Below are 21,823 nucleotides of genomic sequence, written 5' to 3'. Positions count from 1 at the left end.
ACTTGAAAGTGACTTGGAGGAGGTGAAATGGTGAAATAGTGTCGACTTGAAGGAGGTGACTTGGAGACTTGAAGGAGGTGACATGGAGGACACTTGGAGGGAGGTGACATGGTGTTGACTTGAAGGAGGCGACGTGGAGGAGAACACTTGGAGGTGACTTGGAGGAGGTGACATGGTGTTGACTTGAAGGAGGCGACGTGGAGGAGAACACTTGGAGGTGACTTGGAGGAGGTGACATGGTGTTGACTTGAAGGAGGCGACGTGGAGGAGAACACTTGGAGGTGACTTGGAGGAGGTGACATGGTGTTGACTTGAAGGAGGCGACTTGGAGGAGGTGACATGGCGTCGACTTGAAGGAGGCAATGTGGAGGAGAACACTTGGAGGTGACTTGGAGGAGGTGACATGGTGTCAACTTGAAGGAGGCAATGTGGAGGACACTTGGAGGTGACTCGGAGGAGGTGACGTGGAAGAGGACCTTGGAGGTGACTTGGTGGAGGAGGCAACATGGTGTTGACTTGGAGGAGGACACTTGGAGGTGACTAGGAGGAGGTGGCATGGTGTCGACTTGAAGGAGGCGACGACCAAGGTAGTGACTATGTATTGAATAGGTGCCTTGGAGGTGATTTGGAGGAGGCAACATGGTGGTGAACTTAACACTAATTGCTTTTGATCGATGAATGAAACATAGGGCTGTAGCCTTCTAGGGAAACATATTTCACAAGATCTAAACCAACAAAGTATACACTAAAAAATCATAATCCAAACATCTATATTAAGATGTGAAATTTGCTTGCATATAAATAGATAGCCATAACAGCTACCTTGATGCAGTTGGGCACGCAGTTGTGCTTCGATAGTTCAAGCCACATCCAATCACCGGAGCTGCTGTTCAAGAAGCACAAGGTTATTATTTATTTATTTTGGATAAGAACCAAAGAAGAAAATGCACAAGATAGAAAGACAAAAGAACATGTTATATATACAGTACACTTGGTTCTTGGACTCTAGCACTCTAAACTTACGGCATAGCTACTCCCAAAAATGTCCAAAATGTCCAAAATGTCACCCATTAATCCAAAAAGTTCAGCTAATGGATTACAGTTAATTTAATTATACAAATACTTCAACTCTAAACAACAGTTTTTTGCACCAAAGCACAAAATCTAGATGAATTCAGGAAAGAAATGCCAGTTTCTGTGACTTGAAAGAAGATATCAACTAAGAATAAGTAAACGAAACTGTTTTTTTTACCAGTGGATAATGTTGAGGATTGTTGGTAGGGAGTCCCATATCGGCTAATCATGGGTTTATAAGTAAGAAATACTATCTTCATTGGTATGAGGCCTTTTGGAAAAAACAAAGTCACGAGAGTTTATACTTAAAAGTGGACAATATCATCATACCATCGTGGAGATTCGTGTAAAGGAACTCAGATAATTTTGCATACCAGAAGCATTTGCAGTGTAATTCGAAGTAAGTACAAATGTTATTAGTGCTGGTTTCAAATTTGAGTACCTTCATTCGCTCCGGGATTTTTATGACAGTCGCAACGAACAAAATGAAGTTACTCCAGAAAGACTTCAATTCGGTCACCCATGCCATCAACAAAATCCAGTAAAAGTTTCCCTCCCACTTCACCAGCTGCATCGTCCATCAGTTCTTTGATATTCACACCTCCCAAAGCTGTGCTCCACAAACATGTCAATTTCATTGGCCATAAAGTGATAGTCAAACGAAGTTGAATTTTTGGTCAATTTGAGGGTAAGTAAAAACTACCTGGAACTATATTTGTTAGTCCTTCCAAGAATCCCGCCTGAAATAGAGAGATATATCAATAACTCCTCAAAACAATGAACTAGTAATAGTGGAAGAAACAAACCTACAGTAGAACAAGGACCTAGTTCTGACACCCCGTATTACAAAGAAAATATAACTTCACCATTTTGAACTCTCAGCCAGTGAAAATTGATTCATTTAACCAAATTACCAGCTGATATCGACAATATTCAGCAGCATATAAGAATACAAATTCACATAACATGCTAGTATGACAACGTGAAGATCATGCTCATACTTGCGTTCGTGATCCTGAATTTTACAGCTCGTTTACCTAAAAAAGATGCAGCCTGCTGGTGCTTTTATATATCTATCGTTGTTACTGTTTTTGAATATGATACCGACACATTTGTTCTACAAACACATCTAAAAAGACACTAAAAGAACATTTTATACATAATACTTACAGGAATCCTGACATCAAGTCTCTCAAATCCATCTCTTCCAGTTATTTTGACTCTCAATCTCCGGGACCAGATACCAGAGAAGGGACCTTTTGATTCATCTGCATCGTAGCTTCTGTATATCTCAGGAGTAATCACTTCGACAACTGGACCTTGAGGATTTTGGTCTTTCTTCTCTGAATCATCTTCGACCCTCCGTTGAAGACTGCTTATGTTACTCTCCACTGATAAAACAACCTTAATTTATATGTAGTGACAGTAGAACTAATAAATTACTACAAAAAATTACTGTCAGGCGCAAATCTGATTTGGCTACAAGGGAACAGAAAACCTTTGCCAAGTATAATCACATTATTAAAAGATTATGTGCCTTAGTATTTTCCAACAAATTAAAGATTTATCATAATACTCTCTCTCAGGCGAACTAAAAAGCAAGCAGATTAAGATATACTTTGTGTGGGTTCTTTTTTCTTTCCTTTTTTTTTTTTTTTGGTCCAATTGTCTTCCTTTGATTTATGGTTCTTTGTTGCTGGATTTTTTTTGTTTGTTTGCTTACGGTTTTTAATTGCATTTCCCTTTTCTGGCGACGGCCGTCTTGGCCTATTTTTATTTGACAGTTATTTCTTTTTCTTTTCTCCTTTTGGAGGGCTGTTTCTTGGAACATTATATTGTTTCATCTATCAATTAAAAAAATTGTTTGGATTCGAATGCTTGTATTAGCTTAATAAAGATCCGTTGCATTTACACAATGACTTTTTATTTTGGTTAAATTATAGAACATCTACGAACTTTGGAAAATGTTTCAATTATCTTCTTAGATTTTTAATGCTTCAAAATGCGTCCTCAAAGACTTTTTCATTAAAACAATGAAGTAAAATTTGCACAACAACTAATGTGTAAAAATTACAATGCATGTATGATATCATTTACAGCATAATCATGTAAATTTATGAAATAGTTGATGTGTAAAATTGATTGTATTTTTTTAATAAACAAACCAAGCTTTCTTTGAGAAAAATAAGTCCAACAAAAAAAGGGAGCCCAAGAACAAACTACAGAAAAGGGCTCCAATCCAACAAAACTGAACCAGAATCATAATTACAACAGAAACTAGAGCTGAGGTTGAAAGGAGGGGACGCGGGGGAGTAGTAACTTATCTTCTAAATTTTCAAAATTGAATGATATAAAAAATTGGATGTAATTTTGCTACTAGTAAAAGCTTAAGCCTGGCCCATAAAGTGAATAGATTCACATCACTAGGAGAGAGTGAAAGATCTACATACCTTTTATTGAAGGCTGGCTAACAGCAGAAGCATATTTCCTCTCTTCTTCATAGTAAGAGTTGAAACCCAATATTTCCTTCATCTCTCCAAAAGTTGGCAAGGTTCCAGGAGAAGGCAATCGGCCTCCTTTAATTGCAAGCAGTGCATCCTGCAAGTAACCAAATGTAGGGAAAAACTATAACATCCGGATTTTTCCTCTAACGTTATCTAGATATTTTACACTTAAAAAGGCTAAATGTAATTTTCCAAACAATAACATTCCAGGATTATTTACCAGACAATTTTTAAATTTTGCAATAAAAAATATCTTAATGAAAAGGGAATTTGTGTTGTTATTGTTTAAGGGAGAAACACTTCATAAATAAATTTAAAAAAGCCATAAAAAGCGCTGATTCCATTATTCCTCCAGGAATCTAGCTTTCCCTTGAATGACTCTGGTGTTTCTTTCATTCCAAATCAACCAAACGATGACTGTAGCCATGTGATTCCACAAGAATTTTTCGGACTGCTTGAAAGAAACACCCTCCTTTTTAGAAACAAGTACCTTCTCCTAAGTCCATAGATTAGGAAATTGCATATCGAAACCTACACATATCCTCCCTAGAGGAATTTCCTTCCTCTAATAAGAAACAGTTTTTTCATTTAATATTTGAGAACTCAAAAGAAACCAGGATATTACTGAAAGGCACTCAAAATGGCGTTGATGACAAAGGAATCGTAATTATAAAATAGAGTAGATAGCATCACCAGGTAGAAGCATTAAATGAACTATAATCTAAATGTGTTCCCAATTTATCTAGTCCTAAAAAATTCTGGGTTTCTTTCTTACCAATTTGACCAAAATATAATATTAGTTCCTACCATTAATATTGCATGAATTCCAAATTGAATGAGTTTCAACCCATTATTTGTATTAATCATTTAATATTGTGCTGTGCCAGAACACCTTGTAACTTCTCCTAACTTGAATGAAAAGTTTGCTATAAAATTTTCTGAATACTATGATCAAAGCTTTAATGCATACTATAGGTGAAGACATGCCATACCTGCATTGCCCGAATTGATACGCCAACCAAGGAAAGAGGATAAGCAACAAGTTTATATCCAATTTCCTCCAGTTCTAGAGGATTAAAAATGGGCGTCTTTCCTCCTCCTTCAAGCATATTGGCCTACACAAAAGTAGAAAACACATACCAGTCAATTATTAATCACTCACTGACTGGAATATCATGAAAATTATGTGTCCTAAACGTATGAAAGTTTAACAGAGAACAACATATAAGACAAAGTGTACAACTTGTTTCCAAAACACGTAATCTAATCAGACTAGGCTACCAACTCTTTACACACATGCACCAAAAGTTACAAATAAGAAATGATGTCAAGAAGAGTTCAAACCCAGATCATTTGACAATTGTGCTAATATCATGAAAATGCATAAAAAGTATATCAATGGCATTGCCATGAACATGATGACTTAATTTTCCCTTGTTTCAAAATTACAGCTTCATCGGTAAAATGGTCCATAGTCTATTAGTAATTCCTGTCTTTTACTTGCACACATATTAATATTTCATCATAATATCGTGGAGAACATAAACAGTAATATTGTTTTAAATTGTGAAATTGTCACTTGAAGACTCTGTGTTAGCAACATTTAAAAAGAAAAACTTTTATGTCAATCATTCATGCATCAAAAAGTTGAATGCATATTGTTCGATTTGTATTTTCTGGTAAGGTAATCAGAAGATACCATTTTAGGTATTTTGGGTGAGATTTTACAAAAGGCCTCCATCTCGTCTTTTGAAGCTAGTGCATCAATGAAAAGAACATCAGCTCCAGCATCTGCAAAGGCCCTAGCTCTCCACAGTGATTCACTAAGAGACACTGCTTGACGAGAATCAGTTCGTGCTACAATGACAATGTCAGAACCACTTTCTTTTCTAGCATCAACGGCTGCTTTTATCCGCAACACAGCCTCCTCTCTAGATACCACTTTCCTACCTTGCGTATGGCCACAAGCTTTTGGAGATACCTTGCCATGATAATCTTGTAAGCAAAAAAAATTGCCCCAGATAACTGAGCAAATTCTATGATGAAAAAATAAATACTTCATGGAATGAAAATGCTAGTTACAAAAAGTACTTCTGGGTTTAAGGGATGAAAAGAAAAATAAGCAGAGATAGTAGGTTTTCTTGCCGAGAGCATTTTTTCAAAAAAAAATTGACTGCTAGATTCAAATTTCCCTTCTCAAATTGTTTGTTTATGAGAAACCATGCTTACATTAAGAAGAAATTAAAGAATACAACACAAAAGGTCCCGGCATACAAAAAAAAAAAAAAAAAAAAAACACTCGAGAGGAGCCAAGCAACAAACTATACAAAAAAGGGCTCAAATGCCAAATAATCTGACCTAACAGGTAATTACATAAATCCTTGGAAACTGACGCTCAAACGGAGGAGCTAAACCTCACAAGAGACCGAACCTCGTCTCAAGTCCTCTCCATCCCTAATCATTCAATTATTCCTTTCAAACCAAAAACCAAAGGCTGTCCAAATTTTCTCTTAGAACGAGAGAATAGAAATTGTACAATGCCAAATAAGCTATTTAGGACAACTAGAACAAATAAAAGAAGAAACAGACAAATAAATAAGCATGATATATTTTCATCTTTGATCCATGAAAAAAAATGCTTGCTTCATATAGAGATCAAATTTTATTTTTATCATTTTTATTTCATCTTTCATCTTTTATAATTCATACTTATTTTTACCTTTCTTTTTATCATTTTTATTTTGACTCTCTTGTGGAGTGTATCTTTTGAGCTTTAGTTTCTTTCCATTTCTTCAATGAAAAGTTTCATTTCTTGTCAAAAATAAATAAATAAATACAAGTTCAATCAATTCGAGACGGTTCGCTTAATTCTGACAACTAACTCACTTCCACTCTAACGAATTTATTAAGTAACTACAAATATGCCAATAGGACTAATATTTCTAATTAATCCCTACTAGTATTCATAACATATTGATTGGTTCAGTGATTTTATACTTTCATTCTTCTCCTCTATACCTTTATTTTCTTGTTCTCTCTTTAGTTAAAAGTTCATCATCAAAAGGACAAACACAAAGAGAAAGGAGAAATGAAGTTAATAGGATAAACCACAAATTCACATGATGAAGACAGCAGCTCGAAGAGAACAACTTTTCTATAACTTTTGATTGTCAGAAACCGGATTTTATGTAGATAAATAAAATATAGTTACTTCTAGTGTTCAGGCAGAGCAGAACATTTAAAATTGTTATAAAAGAACCTGATCTTCTAGTATGATCCCCGCAAAGCCTGCTCTAATATATCCTTTAACAGTCCTCTTCACATTCATTGCATTTCCATATCCATTATCACCATCCCCAATGACAGGAATGGACACCGATTGAGTGATTAGTTGCCCTTGATCCAACATTTCACCATATGATATGAAACCTGTGTCTGGCAACGCCAATCTAGCAGCCGATATAGAAAAACCTGCACGAAAGGCCAATTCAAAATCACACTAGCTTGCATGACTATAGCAAAAACTTTCAGTGGCAATCCATACTAAAAATGCAGATAAAGGAATTTCTTCCAGCACGCTAGCGGCAACTAACATATTCAACTCAGAATTAACACTTATGGTCAGATTCTCATCAGTTCAATAATTTCTCACCTCTCCGAAAATTAATTCAATTGAATAAAATCAAAACGTTGAAGAGAGAAAGAGAGAGGCACATACCACTGGTAAAGCAGTAAAGAAAACCAGCTCTCTCGACTAGCTTAGCACTGAGAGCATCGAAACAAGCGGGGCCTTGGTGAACGCCAGGCATCTCCAGAATCCTCCGGAGCGCCTTTGCTGGAGATTCAGCAATAAATTCGTCGTTGTTTCTAGCTGACATCGCCATGATTTGTGAGACCCGCTTCTGGTGCGGATTGCGGGAGAGAGAAATGGTCCGTTTGATCGAAGGCCGCCATGAGGGAGACAGATGAAGTGAATGCGGCGGTGGGGAAGGCAACTGGAAGCGGAGAGGCGATCTGTGAGAGAGTGGAAGTGAGAGACAAGCATCTTTACTCGCCACCCGGAGCTCCATCGCAAGTTTACGGTTGAAATTGGCTTAAAGCGATGGAAGAACACAAAAGTATAAATGATCAATTCACTCACTAATAACCTTTTTATTATGTGCTAAGCCACTTTGGTTAAAAGAGCATTTTGGTCTTTATATTTGGGACTTAGTTTCTATGTTAGTCATTGTAATTTCAACACAATCCATCCTTTCCTTTTTCTCCCTCGTGAACGCTCGAATCATTGACACCACATTGACGTTGCCGGTCGTTGTTCCTCACCTTCACTCACCATAGACGAGCCGCAATCAACTTTCATCTTGTCTCGTTCGCTCCTTTTGTACGAATTATCATCATCACAATGACATCATCAGTCGTCTACTCAAAGCATATTGAAGTCATTCACTTTCACTCACCTCAAACGAGACAAGACCGGTGCTATCTCGTTTCAATAATCAACCAACAACCCTCTTCCTGTCGTTTACAACGCCTCTCCACCAAATTCAGTGTGTAGAGAAGGTACGCGTGCACCTCTAGTAGACCCATGTCTTCCGTTTGGAGTGTGAGGCAAGAAGATGGTTTAGACTAGTTCAACACATTTTTTGATCTGTGCAACACTTTTCGAATTGGTCCAAGTCTGATCCAGCGAGTTTCTATATCGTTTAGTGTAGCATAGTCCAATTCTAATGCATTACAATCTAGTTTTAGCACATTACATTCCACTGTTCACTTCAATCAATATTGGTTCTTGTCTTATTTTAGCCTAAGCTTTTCAAGTAACCTGAATTATATAGGAAAGTTGCTTTTATTTGTCATGATTATGGGGATGTGAATTTTGACTCTAATGGAATTGGGCCTAAATGAATGATTATGATACTATTTTACATTCTAGTTACACGTGTCCACAGTCTCAGTCTATGGAGGATTAATACTCGTCTAGTGGATCCATGTGCATGTGTCACGAGTCATCTGTAGCAAAGTAAGACACACCAAGAATGATGAGTCTAGGTCTCACATGTTATGATAGTGATAGATATGTTGCACATGTTTGCATTTCTCCGACTAAACAATGAGTTCACTTATTGGGTACTTTTAAATATTCAATCCAAACATTTTTCGTAAGAGTACTGACAATGCATGCAACCGAGGTCTTTTGGACGTGGTCAACATTCAGATTTCACATGAACCAGGCCTGACCTTGTGGACAACACCGAAATCCGAAATATGTGGTGTCTGTCTTATGTCCTTTTGAGTCCTGTGCTTCACAATCTCAATATCATTGTTTAAATTTTTTGCAGCCCCTCAATTTTTTCTTTGTATATAAAAACAGAATTGATGAACCCATTTGTTATTTTCTACATTTATTAAACTGAGATTTCTGAACACGTTGGGACTTGGACATCTTCCCTTTTCGCTGACGCTTGAATCTTGATGACCAATTCTTATTGCGAAGTGTTCGTGGAGACGGCCCATCACAGTTCAGTTCGACTTTGATCTCTCATGGCGATCGCTGTAGCTTCTTCACTTACCTTCGGTAATCGTATAATTCGCTTCTTTTTATGTATCGAGTTCATTCTTCGCATTTGGGATCATCGATTGTGTTGAACTGATTTGTTTTCCTAGACGAATTGATTGTCTGGACATTTTTTTTTAAATGGAGGACCATCGATCATCGATTTTCATGGCGTTTTTGAATACCCAGGTTATTCTGTTTGAATTGGGGTTTCGTCTGTTTGGATCGAGAAAGACGAACAACTGATGAATTTATAGTATGTGTTCGTCCGGGGAGTCTGGTTTTTCCATATAATTGTTTAGGGTTTATGTTTTCTGAGCTTTAGAAGCTCTGGGGATTTCCATTTTGTCCTCCGCCATGTGAACTTGTCGTTGGGGCATATATAAAAGTCATGCAATGGGAAGAAATTAATGTGAATTAGGATCTCTAGTTCATGACAATTTATTCATTTTGCCCTGATTTCAATTTCAAGGCATTTTGATAAAATCCTTCGTTTTGTAGCATTTGTTTTGGGTTTTGTTCTTAATCTCCACTTTCCCAATGTCATACAGAAGGGGCTTGTTGCTCGACATCTCATGCATTCACAAGCAGGTGGAGTAGATCTTCTTTTGATGTCCGGTGAGTTCATAATTTTGGTGGGTTATGATCCATTGTTGTAGCTCGTTCTTAATTTGTTTGTTTAAAATTTTCATTGAAAAACAGCTAAGGATTATAAAGAAGGATATAAATAAGAATCAAAATAATACTAAATCCTCTTCAACAAATAGCCTAAAACAATTATTCAATCAAATCTTTGAAATAAAGGTCAAGAACGTTAGGCCCCGAGCAAAAGAGACTAACGGAAGAAAAAAGAGATCCGATACTGCACACTAGATCGAAAGTCAACTTTTGAAAAAGGTGAGAAGAGATATGACAACTGAGAACCAACTCAAATACTTCCCACCACTTAACTGAGAACCAACTTGAGAATGAATCTATAATCTTTACTCTCCTAGTTTGTTCCTGGTTGTAATGTTTCGAGTTTTATATGCTTTGAGGTTATGTTTTGTGCACCATAGGGAAGGTGCAGATGCATATGCTTTTAAAGTGTGATATATCCAATAGTTTCTCAAGCCTACTCATTCTGGAGGGCCTTTTTTAGAGGGTAGAGATGTCTTGGGAGGACGTTTGGTCCCTGGTCAAGTTTAATTGCCTTGATCGTGGGCGTTTGTTGCCAAAAACTTCTGTAATTAGTCGTAAGGTCTTATTCGTTTTTTGGCCCCTTTTTATGTTAGGCTTTCATTTTGATCACAATGAAAGTTGGGTTTCTCGATGGAAAATGAAAAAAAGAAAAGATAACAGAATGTATTTCCTTTTTTACCTTTTGTTTTTTGGTTTCAGCCAAGAGGCCTTTTGACTTCATGAATTGAATATTTGTTTCTTGTTTCTGTGGTAAATTTTAGTGGCAGAAATCCAATATTTGGATCCTCAGAATTTCATTGGTTGTCCAAGGGACGTGACCTTTGCTTGTCAAAAGTTTCAGTTGCTGCTGATTACCCAGACTCAGTTCCAGATTCATCAAGTTATTTAACTAACAAAGGTTATCATCCTCTTGAAGATCTAAAAGTTCGCAAAAGAGCACGGAATACTGAACTCACTGCTGCAGAAGTAGCACGGACAGCTGTGGAGGTTTGGATTGCTCTGTGTGTTTTCTCTTGATCGTTTTTTATGTTTTTTCGATAAAATAGAAGTTAGCTGACATGTGGTTAATGAAAATTGTTGTACAATGTGGTGATAACATTAAGGTAGAAGCAAGTATGGTTTCACCTCTTGACTCTGTCTTCGTATTAGGTCAATAGCAATGCTTTGCTGTTATTTCCTGGAACTGTGCACAGTGAACCACATGAACGGGTATCGTGGGATGAGTTTCAATATGTTATCGACGATTATGGAGGTTTTATTTTCTTTTCACTATATTTTTTATTTGCTCTTGTTAATGGTTTGTCACGTGTATGTATACGCTCGTATCGATCTTAGTGACTGAATCAAACTTGGTAATATTTTGTTCTGTTCAGATTTGTATTTTGAAATTTTTGACAGTGCGAACATGTTAGAAGATCGTGGAGCTCACAATCCAGTGGTAAGGATCTACATGTTATAGATTATAACTCTTTAAAATGTCCTAAAGTTTCTCTACTTTCTTTCTCGTACCCCAATATGGTAGAGAGTTTATGGTATTTATGAGACTTCTTCACCCACAGACTGCTTTGATTGGAATGGACATTCAAATGTATGAGAGTAGGACAGTTGGAGATTATATTGGGGCAGATAGTGTCTATGGTGATGTTCTTCCTTTTGGTTTTGATTATATTGAGGTAAGTACTTAGTTATCTGGTTTGATTTTCCTATATTCTTTATTCTAGAGTTAATGTAGCCACATTTCAATTGGTCTTATAGGCAGTGGAAACCGATTTAGCCGATAATCCGGTTGACTGGGGAGTTTCAGATGTTTCGAGCTTGGTTCATCCTATATACTTCGCCAAGTGTTTGAACAAGGTGATTGCCACCAGTACTTCGTTTTCGTTATTACCACATGCCTTACATTATATAACATATTGTTGCAAATAGCTTAGTTATTAGACTATTTTGACATCACATCCTGCTCCTAGGAACTAGGCTTGTAATACGTTCGATTAGAACGAGGAAAGTTCAATAAACTCGTTATTAAATGTTTGTTACCTAATAGGTTATCAATATGGAATATGACAGAAAGATGAAGCATCCTTCAAATGGAGTTTCCATTTTGGGATGTCTCAGACCTGCATATGCTGATGAAGAATCTTATATAAGAAGATTATTCTACTTTGAAGAAAGTGAAGGCTTCAACACAGAATGGAAAGGTAACTTCCTCATATGATGAATACGCGGTACTAGAGTAGCAAATCTGGTTCTGTTTCCGAACCATTCGGTTAAATGGTTCAAGATTATACTTTCATGGATTGTTTAGAGAACACTTTAACGAGTGAGATAAGAAGATGATAGGGGGAAATGGTGAGATATATTATGGGCTGGTCGATATTTCTTCGTAATTGGGTGATATATAAAGATACATAAAATGTTTTGTGAGATAATTCCGAGATTACAAGTCCTTTGACTTTGAAAGATGTTCATTCGTTGACTTTGATCGAGCAACTTCCATCCTTAAGTAAAGGTTTTCAAGGTTTGTTGACATCAAAGTTGGTTGACTTTCTTTGTTCTTCCACATTATTCTACCATTTGAGGTATAATGATGAAGATCCACTTACAACTTACAGGTTGTTTTCTGGGGAAGATCGTAGTTTCCCTGATGTTATTTTTATCTAAGGCTTAAATATCTTGAATGATAGCATCTCTCCATTCGGGGTCCTTAAACGCCTCGTGAATAGTGTTAGGAATTCAATGTTAGTGATGGTAAAAGTAAAGGTCCTTGTTCCTTAGGTCGGTTTGCTTGGGCTCGTTGCCTTTTTGAATGATACTCCAACAATTATTAGTTCTAGATGTAGGCTCCATTCATGAACCTCGTTTTATAATAACATACCTGGAATCTCTACTTGTGGTTTTGAATCAGGATTTGATTTATGAGAAGTACTAGAAGGTTCTACATTTGCACGGTTTTTATTTTCTCCTTCGGTATAAAAAAAAGTCACTGATTCATTACTTGTAGTTAAGTGTATATATTTCTACCTTCTTCTAAGCACTATAGGCTCATTGTTGATCGAGTTCTTCCTAGTCATTTCATCTTTAACCTCAGATTTAGATGGCGAAAACTTGAGATTCGAGTCCAAAAGTGATCGAAGCAGCCAACGATCCACTCTCTACAGATTGGAGACAATGAGAATTGAGCTCTTCTCTGTGTATGGAGTTCAGGTGTGTTCTTGATTACCCTTTTTTTCCTGCTTTGCTTGCTTATATCAGTATTTATTTGATCTGTAGTAGGGCCAGTAAGATTAGAATGACAAGAATGAATGTAAGAGCTATTTATCATATCCAATAATGGAATATTGAGGAAAATTTTAGTAAAGAGAAGACGACACGAATCAATTTAGCATGAAGCAAAAGAACAAAAATAATTCAGAAAGGTAAAGGTTTGGCATTGGTAACTCAGGCATGCTAGTTTTGAATGGGGTTTTGCAGTCTGAAGTTAGTTTGCAAGATTTTGAAGATGCTGAACCTGATATTCTTCTGCACTCTACCGCGGAAATTGTTGAGCGTTTTCGTGAGAAGGGTATTAGGTGTAATGTTGCCCTTAAGGCTCTTTGCAAAAAGAAGGGTCTTCATGTTCAGGTAGTTCTTCTTCATTGTGATGTTTTACAACTCTTTTTTTCTTATAATCTCATGGTTACAAAAACCTTCCTATCTAAGTTGATACATTAACACAAAGTTTAAATTTGTGTTCCTCAGCCAACCATGATGGTTGTATCTTGGATATGATACACTTAAAAGTGTTTTTATTTTATTCATTTTGCTTTTTCTAATAAGAAACGACCAGCTTTACAAACTGAAGGGCAAAGGGACAAGGTGTCCTCTCCCCAACCCAAACGGATTTACACGAAAACTGTGAGATCCCGCATTAGTTGGAGAGGAGAACGAACATTCTTTATAACAGCGTGAAAAACCTCCCTAGTAGACGCGTTTTAAAACCTTAAGGAGAAGCCCAAAAGAGAAAACCCAAAGATGACAATATTTGCTAGTGGTGGATTTGGACGGTTACAAATGGTATCAGAGCTAGACACCGGACAGTGTGCCAGTGAGGGGCCCCAAGGGGAGTGGATTGTGAGATCCCGCATTGGTTGGAGAGGAGAACAAAACATTCCTTATAAGGGTGTGGAAATCTCTCCCTAGTAGACACGTTTTAAAACCTTGAGGGAAAGCCTAAAAAAGACAATATTTACTGGCGGTGGGCTTAGGCTGTTACAAAAACCTTCCTATCTATGTCGATACATTAACACAGTTAATTTGTGTTCCTCAGCCAACTATGAGTAATCAGATTTTATTATTTACTCTCTCACTCATTCATTTAGTTCTAACCATGTTACCTGCGGTAGTAGATGCGTTTTAAAATCTTGATGCGTTTGGTTGAATTTCTTTAGCTGAATTCAATAACTTATGCAGATTGATAGTTTGCGATGTATGTTTATCAGGATGCTACTTTGATCGGAGTCGATAGTCTTGGCATGGATGTGAGGGTATGTTTCGGGGTAGAAGTACGGACTTATCGATTTCCCTTCAAACTCCGGGTAAGCCACCTACACCTTCATGGTCTGGTTTATATAAAGCTTTACCAACGCCACCTTCCATCAGGGATGAACATTTTACCTTTTAGACATAGCTGCTGCCCTGTTAAAACTACATCATCCTTTTTCTATGTTGTTGTAGGCAACATCAGAAGTTGCAGCAGAAAAACAGATTCAGCAACTCTTGTTCCCACGATCTCGTCGTAAACGATTACGAAGCCATGGGGACGGAATGGGAGATACTGTCAGTTTTTAGAACACCCAGAAATAAATTACAAAGCTAAGGGGACTTCTTTACTCAAATCTGTCATAGAATTAGTCTTAGTTTCGGAATTGTACAGTTTGATAATTTATCCTCTTTCTTATGGATTCCCTTTGCCTGCTCTTGTTTTTGTTCTTGGTGTTACCCTCTTGACTGTCATATCTGAATTTCCTTGTTCAATGGTAGGCACGGGATTAATGAATGCCCAGATATCAAAAACTCTATAAGAAGAGATGGACAAACTCTTATTCGTCCACTCTTTCTAACATGTCGATTCATTGGCCAAGCCGATTGAAAAGATCCTTAACTTCATTTTTAGGGATTTTCTTTGGGAGGGTCTGAAGGGAAATGGTGGAATGCATAATGTGAATTGGGAGATAACCCGAGTTCACGACGGCGGCGTTCCTGCAGTTCCAGGCGGCAGCGGATGGAGGACTCCATGCGAGGGAACGCGGGTCCATGGTTCCGGAATTGTCGAGAAATCTGAAACCGGCGAACGACTCCAGGCGGCGGTGGATGACCCACGACTATGCAGAAGCAACCGGAGAACCCCTCTGCAACTCCTGCGAGCTCCTACACCTGCTGCAGATTCTTCCTATTGACGATGACTCAAGACCGCAGCAGACTCCGGCGACGGCCGATTCTCAGGCATCCAGACAGTGGTGGAGGAAGAAGAAAGGTTAGGGAAAGGTGGGCCCCCCCATGTTTTAAATTTTAAAATTTTAAAATTTTAATTTTAAAAAAAAAACATATTATTTTATTCTTTTTGACGGATTTTTTTAAATAGATTTCCAAGTTCTCTTTTTTAGATATTCAAAATTTCAGAAATAAATAACTGATTAATTTTTGTAAATAAACATTTGTTTTAAGGTAATTTGTAAGTGCTCTATTTTTGGGATAATAATCCTATAAATACATGAAATTTTCCTTTAATTTGTAAGTGAAGAATTTATTTTGAATTTCAAAATAAACTTTGGGAGATTTAAAAAGAAAACAATCTGACTCACGAACATTAGTGGCAAACCCGAAGGGACCGTTGGGGAAGGATGTTACTCGAGATAATTGCTGTTGACCCCAAACCTCTCACCTCGACGAAAGGGACCCTTAGGCGAAGAATGTTGATCGCTTTAGATCACAATGATGGTTGTTGTAGCTCAAAATAATTATGAGCACGTATATTTAAACTTTCGACCTCAAGAGGTCAGACAAACATATGTACATTTTGTGAAAAAGAACTATAATGTCACTTCGAAATTGAATATTCCAACGATTCTCTTAAAACAGCTTTACATTTCAGTTATTCTTACCCTGTTGCTGTTTCAATATCCCAACTTCTGTAGTTACTGGAACTCAAAACTATGTTCCTCTTGAACCCAATATCGATGGTTCTGATTCTGGTTCTGGTTCTACCAAAGCATTCTCATCCTTTTTGTCAATGTGATCCCTCCCTTCACTGCCATCAACATGAACATCGGGTGTACTACCTGAACCCCTTTCCTCATCGACGATTTCAATAGCAACATCGACACGGCTGTGATTTTCTTCTTTGTCGGCCCTGCATTTTCAAAATAGTATTCAGACACAAGACAACGTACAAAGCTTTTAAGTTCGTTCTATGAGGTTTCAAAAAAGACACTGTTGTTACTTCCCCAGATTTGGAAAATAGTTGGAGATGGTCCTTGAGCTCAACAAGTGGAAGTAACGTTTTATAAGCTTATTTTTCAAGAACAAAAAACCAAATAGCTATCAAACGGCGCAAGCTTTTAAGTTTATCTCTAGCTGCAATCAGAGAAGTCGATACGTACACTGAATAAAGAACAAGCCCAACAACGACAGCAACAAACGCCACGAAGTATATCCAGTCGACCTGCAGCAAATAGTTCCATAAAACAGCAGTCATAGCAAATTTATCAACATGAGATACGGCATTGCAGGTTACCAGACCTTCTCATGATAAGCAAAAATGCGTATTACAACAGCCCACATGTCTGAGGTCATCAAAGACAGGTTCAACATTGCCGCTCCATTGATCTAGGATGGAAGAAACAGAAAGGCTTCATGCAATTATCTGGTATAGTTGCAGATTTGCATCACCCCAAAACAGGTTTTTCTATGACAGAATAAAAAAAAAACAAAATCCCTAAAGATAATTTCTTAACCCATAACCTCAAAAGATGTATAGAATAGATTCAAAAGAGAGGCAAGTTCAATGGGACACTCCTACTTGTTTAGTTTACTATTAAAACGAATCCAATCCCGTCAAATCTTTAAACTATATCCTATGAATTTACTCGGGAGAAGTTCGAATCTATTTCGTTTGGATACTTATATCAGCCTTGTACAACATGCGATTTGATCACCATGGATCAGTTCATGGTGATTGAAAAGAGGTAAGCATTCCTGAATTCATATAAGAAGGGTCTATATTAGATGGTCCAGGATTCTACCTTTTTTCCAGGAAATATTCTTGCTTGATGACACACATAGTTAAAACTTCAAAAGATCAAAAAATTCATTGTCACATCTCTCATACCTGAAGCAATATAGGAACCAAGGAATAGAAGAGAAACATAGCCACTGAAAATCCCACAAATGGAAGAGTCTGGAACATCAAAAGGCATAAACTCGTGTGAGAAAGGGCGTTCATAATCAAGGTTTAGAAATTCAAACCTTCAACTCTTACTACAAAGCTACTAAAGCATTTATGTATATATTCTCCAACAATAAATTTGCAGAAGAATTTAAACACCTCTGAGAAGTATACATTTATTTGAGTTGATGATAAGAGAAAGAGAGAACGAGAGACTTACTGCCCCTGCAGTCCAATTAATTGATTTCAACTCATTGCGCTCTATAATGCTTCTATTAACATCGTCAAGGCTCAAAACTAGAGAATAACTTTAGTGACATAATAGTTGTAGGCTCAAGAATGAGAGTTCAAAAACAAGTTCTAAAGCTGATGAGAGTAAATAGAACCAATTGAACATCAGGCAATGGATACATTTGGATTCCACTGATGATTGAGCCAAAGAGACCAAGCATTGCCATTAATTCGACTCTACCAGAATTCTTCACAAGGAATTCCTGAAAAGAAAAGAGAGCTGAAAACTGAAGGGCGAAGGACCAAGGATTTATAAAATGAAAAAAAAAAAAAAGAACAATGATTTAAGAAAGAATTGAATTCCTCAGCAGAATATGATATGCTAGCATGTAAAGAAAACGTCATAGCAAAAGATGAGCAAATATGGAGTTTGAAAATATTCACTTCACTGCCTACTTAAAAGAAATGGGAGCAAGAAGTGTGCCACCAAGACACACAAACATTACCTCACTGACATTACTGACAGCATAAAGTGTAGCACCAGCAATGACCAGTGCATCCCCTTTAATGGGGTTGCTTCCTCCTGGAAACAAATTTCTGAGTAAGGCTCCAGCAATATCAAATACATGAAACTTAATTTAAAAAATGATTCTGATCAATGAAGTGTGATAGCAAAGAGTACAGAGGAAAAGAGAGATTGGTTAGAGATCATAATGCTACCTGCCCGTTCACCGGCATGAACATCAGAAAAAACAACTGCGATGGCGCCAGCCACACAGAATACGACACCAACTATCTTCCTCGGTCTATATTTTGTTTTCAAAAATAGCCAAGTGAACAGCAACACACAAGGGATTGCCCAACAATCAAGCAGCATTACACTTGTTATGGATGTGTATTGATAGGCCTTCACCACTGCAATGAACTGAATCAGTTTTTGTTCTGAAGTCATTAGAATATGAGATCCATAATGGTATGATGTCAAGTGAAAGGAATTCAATGACAATGAAAATGGAATAAGATAATTGCAAATTGAATATGCTTAAGAAAAACTTTACTACCCTTATTGATTCAAGAAGACATAACTAAAGTGGTCAAAGTTCAACTCAAGTTCAAGTTCAATTTCAACACTGATATTGAACCCCTTATTCCAATCTACATTGGCCACCAGTTCATCATCCATTCTTGGCCACATTATTTTCTTACATCAGCTGAATTTATGTTATAGTTCTTCAATTCAGTGCAGAGTCCTATTATTATCACCTTAAAAGTAGTTTATCATCTTCAGTCTCGCTCAACTTGTCATATTTAATAAAGATGGTTGATTTCATTTTGTTAGGATTAAAGAAATTGAAAAATAGCAGCATCAACAGAGAGCTTATGTGCCCCAAGGGGCAGCCCCATTGGCAAGTGATTGGAGTTTCTCGATCATACCTCTTTAGAGGTCCAAATTCAAAACTTCGAGTGAGCTTATGTGAGATTCCACATTGGTTGAAGAGGGGAATGAAACATTCCTTATAAAGGTGTGGAAACCTTTTCTTAGTAGACGAGTTTTAAAAACCTTGAGAGGAAGCCCGAAAAGGAAAGCACAAAGAAGACAATATCTGCTAGCAGTGAGCTTGAACTGTTACAAATGATATTAGAGCTAGACACCGGGCAATATGCCAGCGAGGAGGCTGAGCCTCGAAGGGGGTGGATTTGGGGGGTCCCACATCGATTGGAGGAGGGAACGAGTGCCAATGAGGACGCTAGGACGCTGGGTCCCAAAGGTGGGTGGATTGTGAGATCCCACATCGGTTGGGGAGGAGAATGAAACATTCTTTATAAGAGTGTGAAAACATTTCCTTGACAGACGCGTTTTAAAAACCTTGACGGGAAGCTCGAAAGGAAAAGCCCAAAGAGGACAATATCTGCTAGCGGTTATCCAAAAAAAAAAACATGATAAAAATAAAAAATTATGCTTGCAGTAACAGATTTCTTCAAGCGCACACAGACAACAGAACAAAATCCACAGCATAAACTAAAAATAACATAATAGTTTTACCAAGGAAATTGGCCTCTACATCTACTAATCCAAGCAGTATGTAGTAATACCATTTTGCCTGCATTGAAAGAAAGCATGTTATTTATTTAACCCCATAGACAATGACTTTGTTTTATTCTACACCTTTCTTCAAAACACTTTCGGTTCAATTTGGTAAATCTTTACAAAAAGTATACAATAAAGCGAAGAAATTATGAATAAATAAATAAGTCAACTTTTGGTTACCTAACAAGCATTTAAGTATTGGGGACAAAAGAATGTACTTAAAAGTCGACGCTCAAATTATTATTACTCATCTCTTTTCAACGTTGAACAATCACATAATAAATAAATAAGATCACTACAATTTCAATGAACTAAACAAAAAGTCAATGATAGAAATAGTAACCTTCAAGGCTTTCCTTCTGGAAAACATGATGATCCCATAGACAATCGCCAAGAGCACATAATTTACAAAAGACTGCGAGGTGGGTGCATTGATTCCTAAAACAAATCACAATATAAAGCATCAAATTCAAAGTGCAATCAAAATAGCGTTATTCCGATGGACAAGTTGTGAGATCCTACATTGGTTGGAGAAGGGAACAAAGCATTCCTTATAAAGGTGTGGAAACCTCTCCTTAGTAGATGCGTTTTAAAACCCTGAGACTGACAACTATATATAATGGGCAAAAACGAACCATATCTATTAGCGGTGGGTTTGGGCTATTACAAATGGTATCAGAGCCAGACACCGGGCGTGTGGCAGCAAGGACGCGGACCCCCAAGGGGGTGGATTGTGAGATCCCATATTGGTTGGAGAGGGGAACGAAGCATTCCTTATAAGGGTGTGGAAACCTCTCCCTAGTAGATGCGTTTTAAAATTGGGAGGCTGACGGCTATACGTAACGGGTCAAAGCGGACAATATCTATTAGCGGTGGGCTTGGGCTATTACAAATAGTATCAAAGCCGGACATCGGGCGATGTGCAAGCGAGGACGAATGCCCCCAAGGGGGGTAGATTGTGAGATCTCACATTGGTTGGAAAAGGAAACAAAGCATTCCGTCGAAACCTCTCCCTAGTAGACACATTTTAAAATCGTAAGACTAACAGCTATGCGGCAAAAACAGACCATATCTACGGGCTATCACAAAATTAGCTACAAACATGCGATTGCTTAGAACAGTGAAAAAGTAGGAGTAAATGCAAGAGAAACGAACCCTGTTTGGCAAGCTCAGAGGAAGAAAACCCCGTGGAAGTGATGAGTAGAGACAGAATCTGTCCCAATCCAAGACCTATCCATGTCTTCTTCGTCCAAAGCGTCCTAAAACCTCTCATCTTCTATCTTCCACAATCAGCCACACAACGAAATTGAAAAGAAAATCGCAGAAACTTACAGAAGATCGCTGAAATCAATTCTGCAGAACCGGGTTTGAAATCGACAAGAAAACTTAGGGAATGGTGGAATTTATTGTCGAAATGGATCGCCAGCCGCATCGTTGTGAAGTTTCTTTCGCTTTCGGAAAATGATCTAAGCATAGAGAACACTGAAAATTGAAAGTATCGTAAATTATACAAGTCAAAGATATCTGTAGCGGCCGGATCATACGGCATTGTCAACTGGCACCATGAAGCCATTGCAACTGGGGAAATTAATAAATAATTGGATTTCCATTTTTGAAAATTTCCTTTTTTATATTAAAAAAAATTAGTTTCCTGTACGGATTATTATTTTTATATTCTTAATTCATTCAATACTAACAAAATTTTAATTTTTTATCAACAAAATTCATATTTTTGGATTGATTTGTATAATTCTCCGGTCATTTTCTCGATCCAAATGCATAGATCTTAGTTGGGTTATAAAATTTTTGATTAATTTTCTCAATCTAGTTGAGTCCACTGGATCTCGATCGAAAAACGAGCGATACGACTAAAAATTCACCTAGATTTTAAGTTGAATTATTTTTCTTTTCTCATGTTACTCTTTTCGTTTTAAACAGAGAAAATTGAACCCTAAATAGTTATCGGTTAGCCGCATTGACGTCAAGATTCGTGTTGGGAGCATCCATATTGTCCACCGAAGGTTTAATATGCATTTCTTGAGTCTCGACATCCTCTGCCCTAGAATCAACATCTTTGGTCTCACCCTTTCAAGTGGTAGTTTTTTCGTCTCCTAACTCTTATTAACGTATCTAAAAAGGGACAAATACAGGTTTACGTAAACAATTTCAATTAGGTTTGAGTTAGTTTAGGACTTTTATATTTGTATGGTTCTACCCAGGTGAGAAGAACGTGTTCCAGCACCACAAAAGTGATCATCATGGGTAGC

The 21,823-nt window shown here is 37.4% G+C and overlaps 3 protein-coding genes across 6 annotated transcripts; 1 reads left to right on the top strand and 2 right to left on the bottom strand.

Moving 5' to 3' along the window:
• Positions 1 to 726: 726 nt before the first annotated feature.
• LOC111791303 (uncharacterized) lies at positions 727 to 7,711 on the bottom strand. 2 transcript variants are annotated; one of them, XM_023672594.2, is made up of 9 exons: positions 7,297 to 7,711; positions 6,838 to 7,049; positions 5,278 to 5,559; positions 4,571 to 4,693; positions 3,525 to 3,672; positions 2,245 to 2,465; positions 1,778 to 1,814; positions 1,517 to 1,684; positions 727 to 886 (listed from the first exon to the last, which is right to left on the bottom strand). In XM_023672594.2, the coding sequence occupies exons 1-8, from the start codon at positions 7,646 to 7,648 to the stop codon at positions 1,566 to 1,568; spliced, it is 1,494 nt and encodes a 497-aa protein (XP_023528362.2). In that variant the 5' UTR covers positions 7,649 to 7,711; the 3' UTR covers positions 727 to 886; positions 1,517 to 1,565. The 2 variants fall into 2 exon arrangements, with proteins under 2 accessions (XP_023528362.2, XP_023528361.2); XM_023672593.2 differs by having other exon boundaries at positions 727 to 883.
• Positions 7,712 to 8,880: 1,169 nt separating this feature from the next.
• Positions 8,881 to 14,848, top strand: LOC111790604 (uncharacterized protein At3g49140). 3 transcript variants are annotated; one of them, XM_023671574.2, is made up of 12 exons: positions 8,881 to 9,153; positions 9,684 to 9,750; positions 10,655 to 10,800; positions 10,963 to 11,065; positions 11,187 to 11,251; positions 11,373 to 11,486; positions 11,569 to 11,667; positions 11,858 to 12,011; positions 12,881 to 13,017; positions 13,285 to 13,434; positions 14,292 to 14,387; positions 14,527 to 14,848. In XM_023671574.2, exons 2-12 carry the CDS (start codon positions 9,708 to 9,710, stop codon positions 14,638 to 14,640), a joined length of 1,221 nt encoding a protein of 406 aa, XP_023527342.2. In that variant the 5' UTR covers positions 8,881 to 9,153; positions 9,684 to 9,707; the 3' UTR covers positions 14,641 to 14,848. The 3 variants fall into 3 exon arrangements, with proteins under 3 accessions (XP_023527342.2, XP_023527340.2, XP_086978400.1); XM_023671572.2 differs by having other exon boundaries at positions 10,575 to 10,800; XM_087122274.1 differs by having other exon boundaries at positions 10,569 to 10,800; positions 12,902 to 13,017.
• A 952-nt stretch (positions 14,849 to 15,800) lies between these two features.
• Positions 15,801 to 21,135, bottom strand: LOC111790607 (uncharacterized). The gene is made up of 12 exons (XM_087122275.1): positions 20,889 to 21,135; positions 20,712 to 20,832; positions 19,900 to 19,994; positions 19,512 to 19,569; positions 18,188 to 18,382; positions 17,974 to 18,050; positions 17,648 to 17,730; positions 17,457 to 17,508; positions 17,180 to 17,248; positions 16,591 to 16,677; positions 16,452 to 16,513; positions 15,801 to 16,201 (listed from the first exon to the last, which is right to left on the bottom strand). Exons 2-12 carry the CDS (start codon positions 20,827 to 20,829, stop codon positions 16,003 to 16,005), a joined length of 1,095 nt encoding a protein of 364 aa, XP_086978401.1. The 5' UTR covers positions 20,830 to 20,832; positions 20,889 to 21,135; the 3' UTR covers positions 15,801 to 16,002.
• Between the last annotated feature and the right edge of the window lie 688 nt (positions 21,136 to 21,823).

The sequence above is a fragment of the Cucurbita pepo genome, chromosome 3 (assembly GCF_057944985.1).
Source record: "Cucurbita pepo subsp. pepo isolate OVF chromosome 3, ASM5794498v1, whole genome shotgun sequence".
In the NCBI taxonomy this organism is placed as follows: Eukaryota; Viridiplantae; Streptophyta; class Magnoliopsida; order Cucurbitales; family Cucurbitaceae; genus Cucurbita; species Cucurbita pepo.
This window is presented reverse-complemented; position numbering and strand designations above follow the sequence as displayed.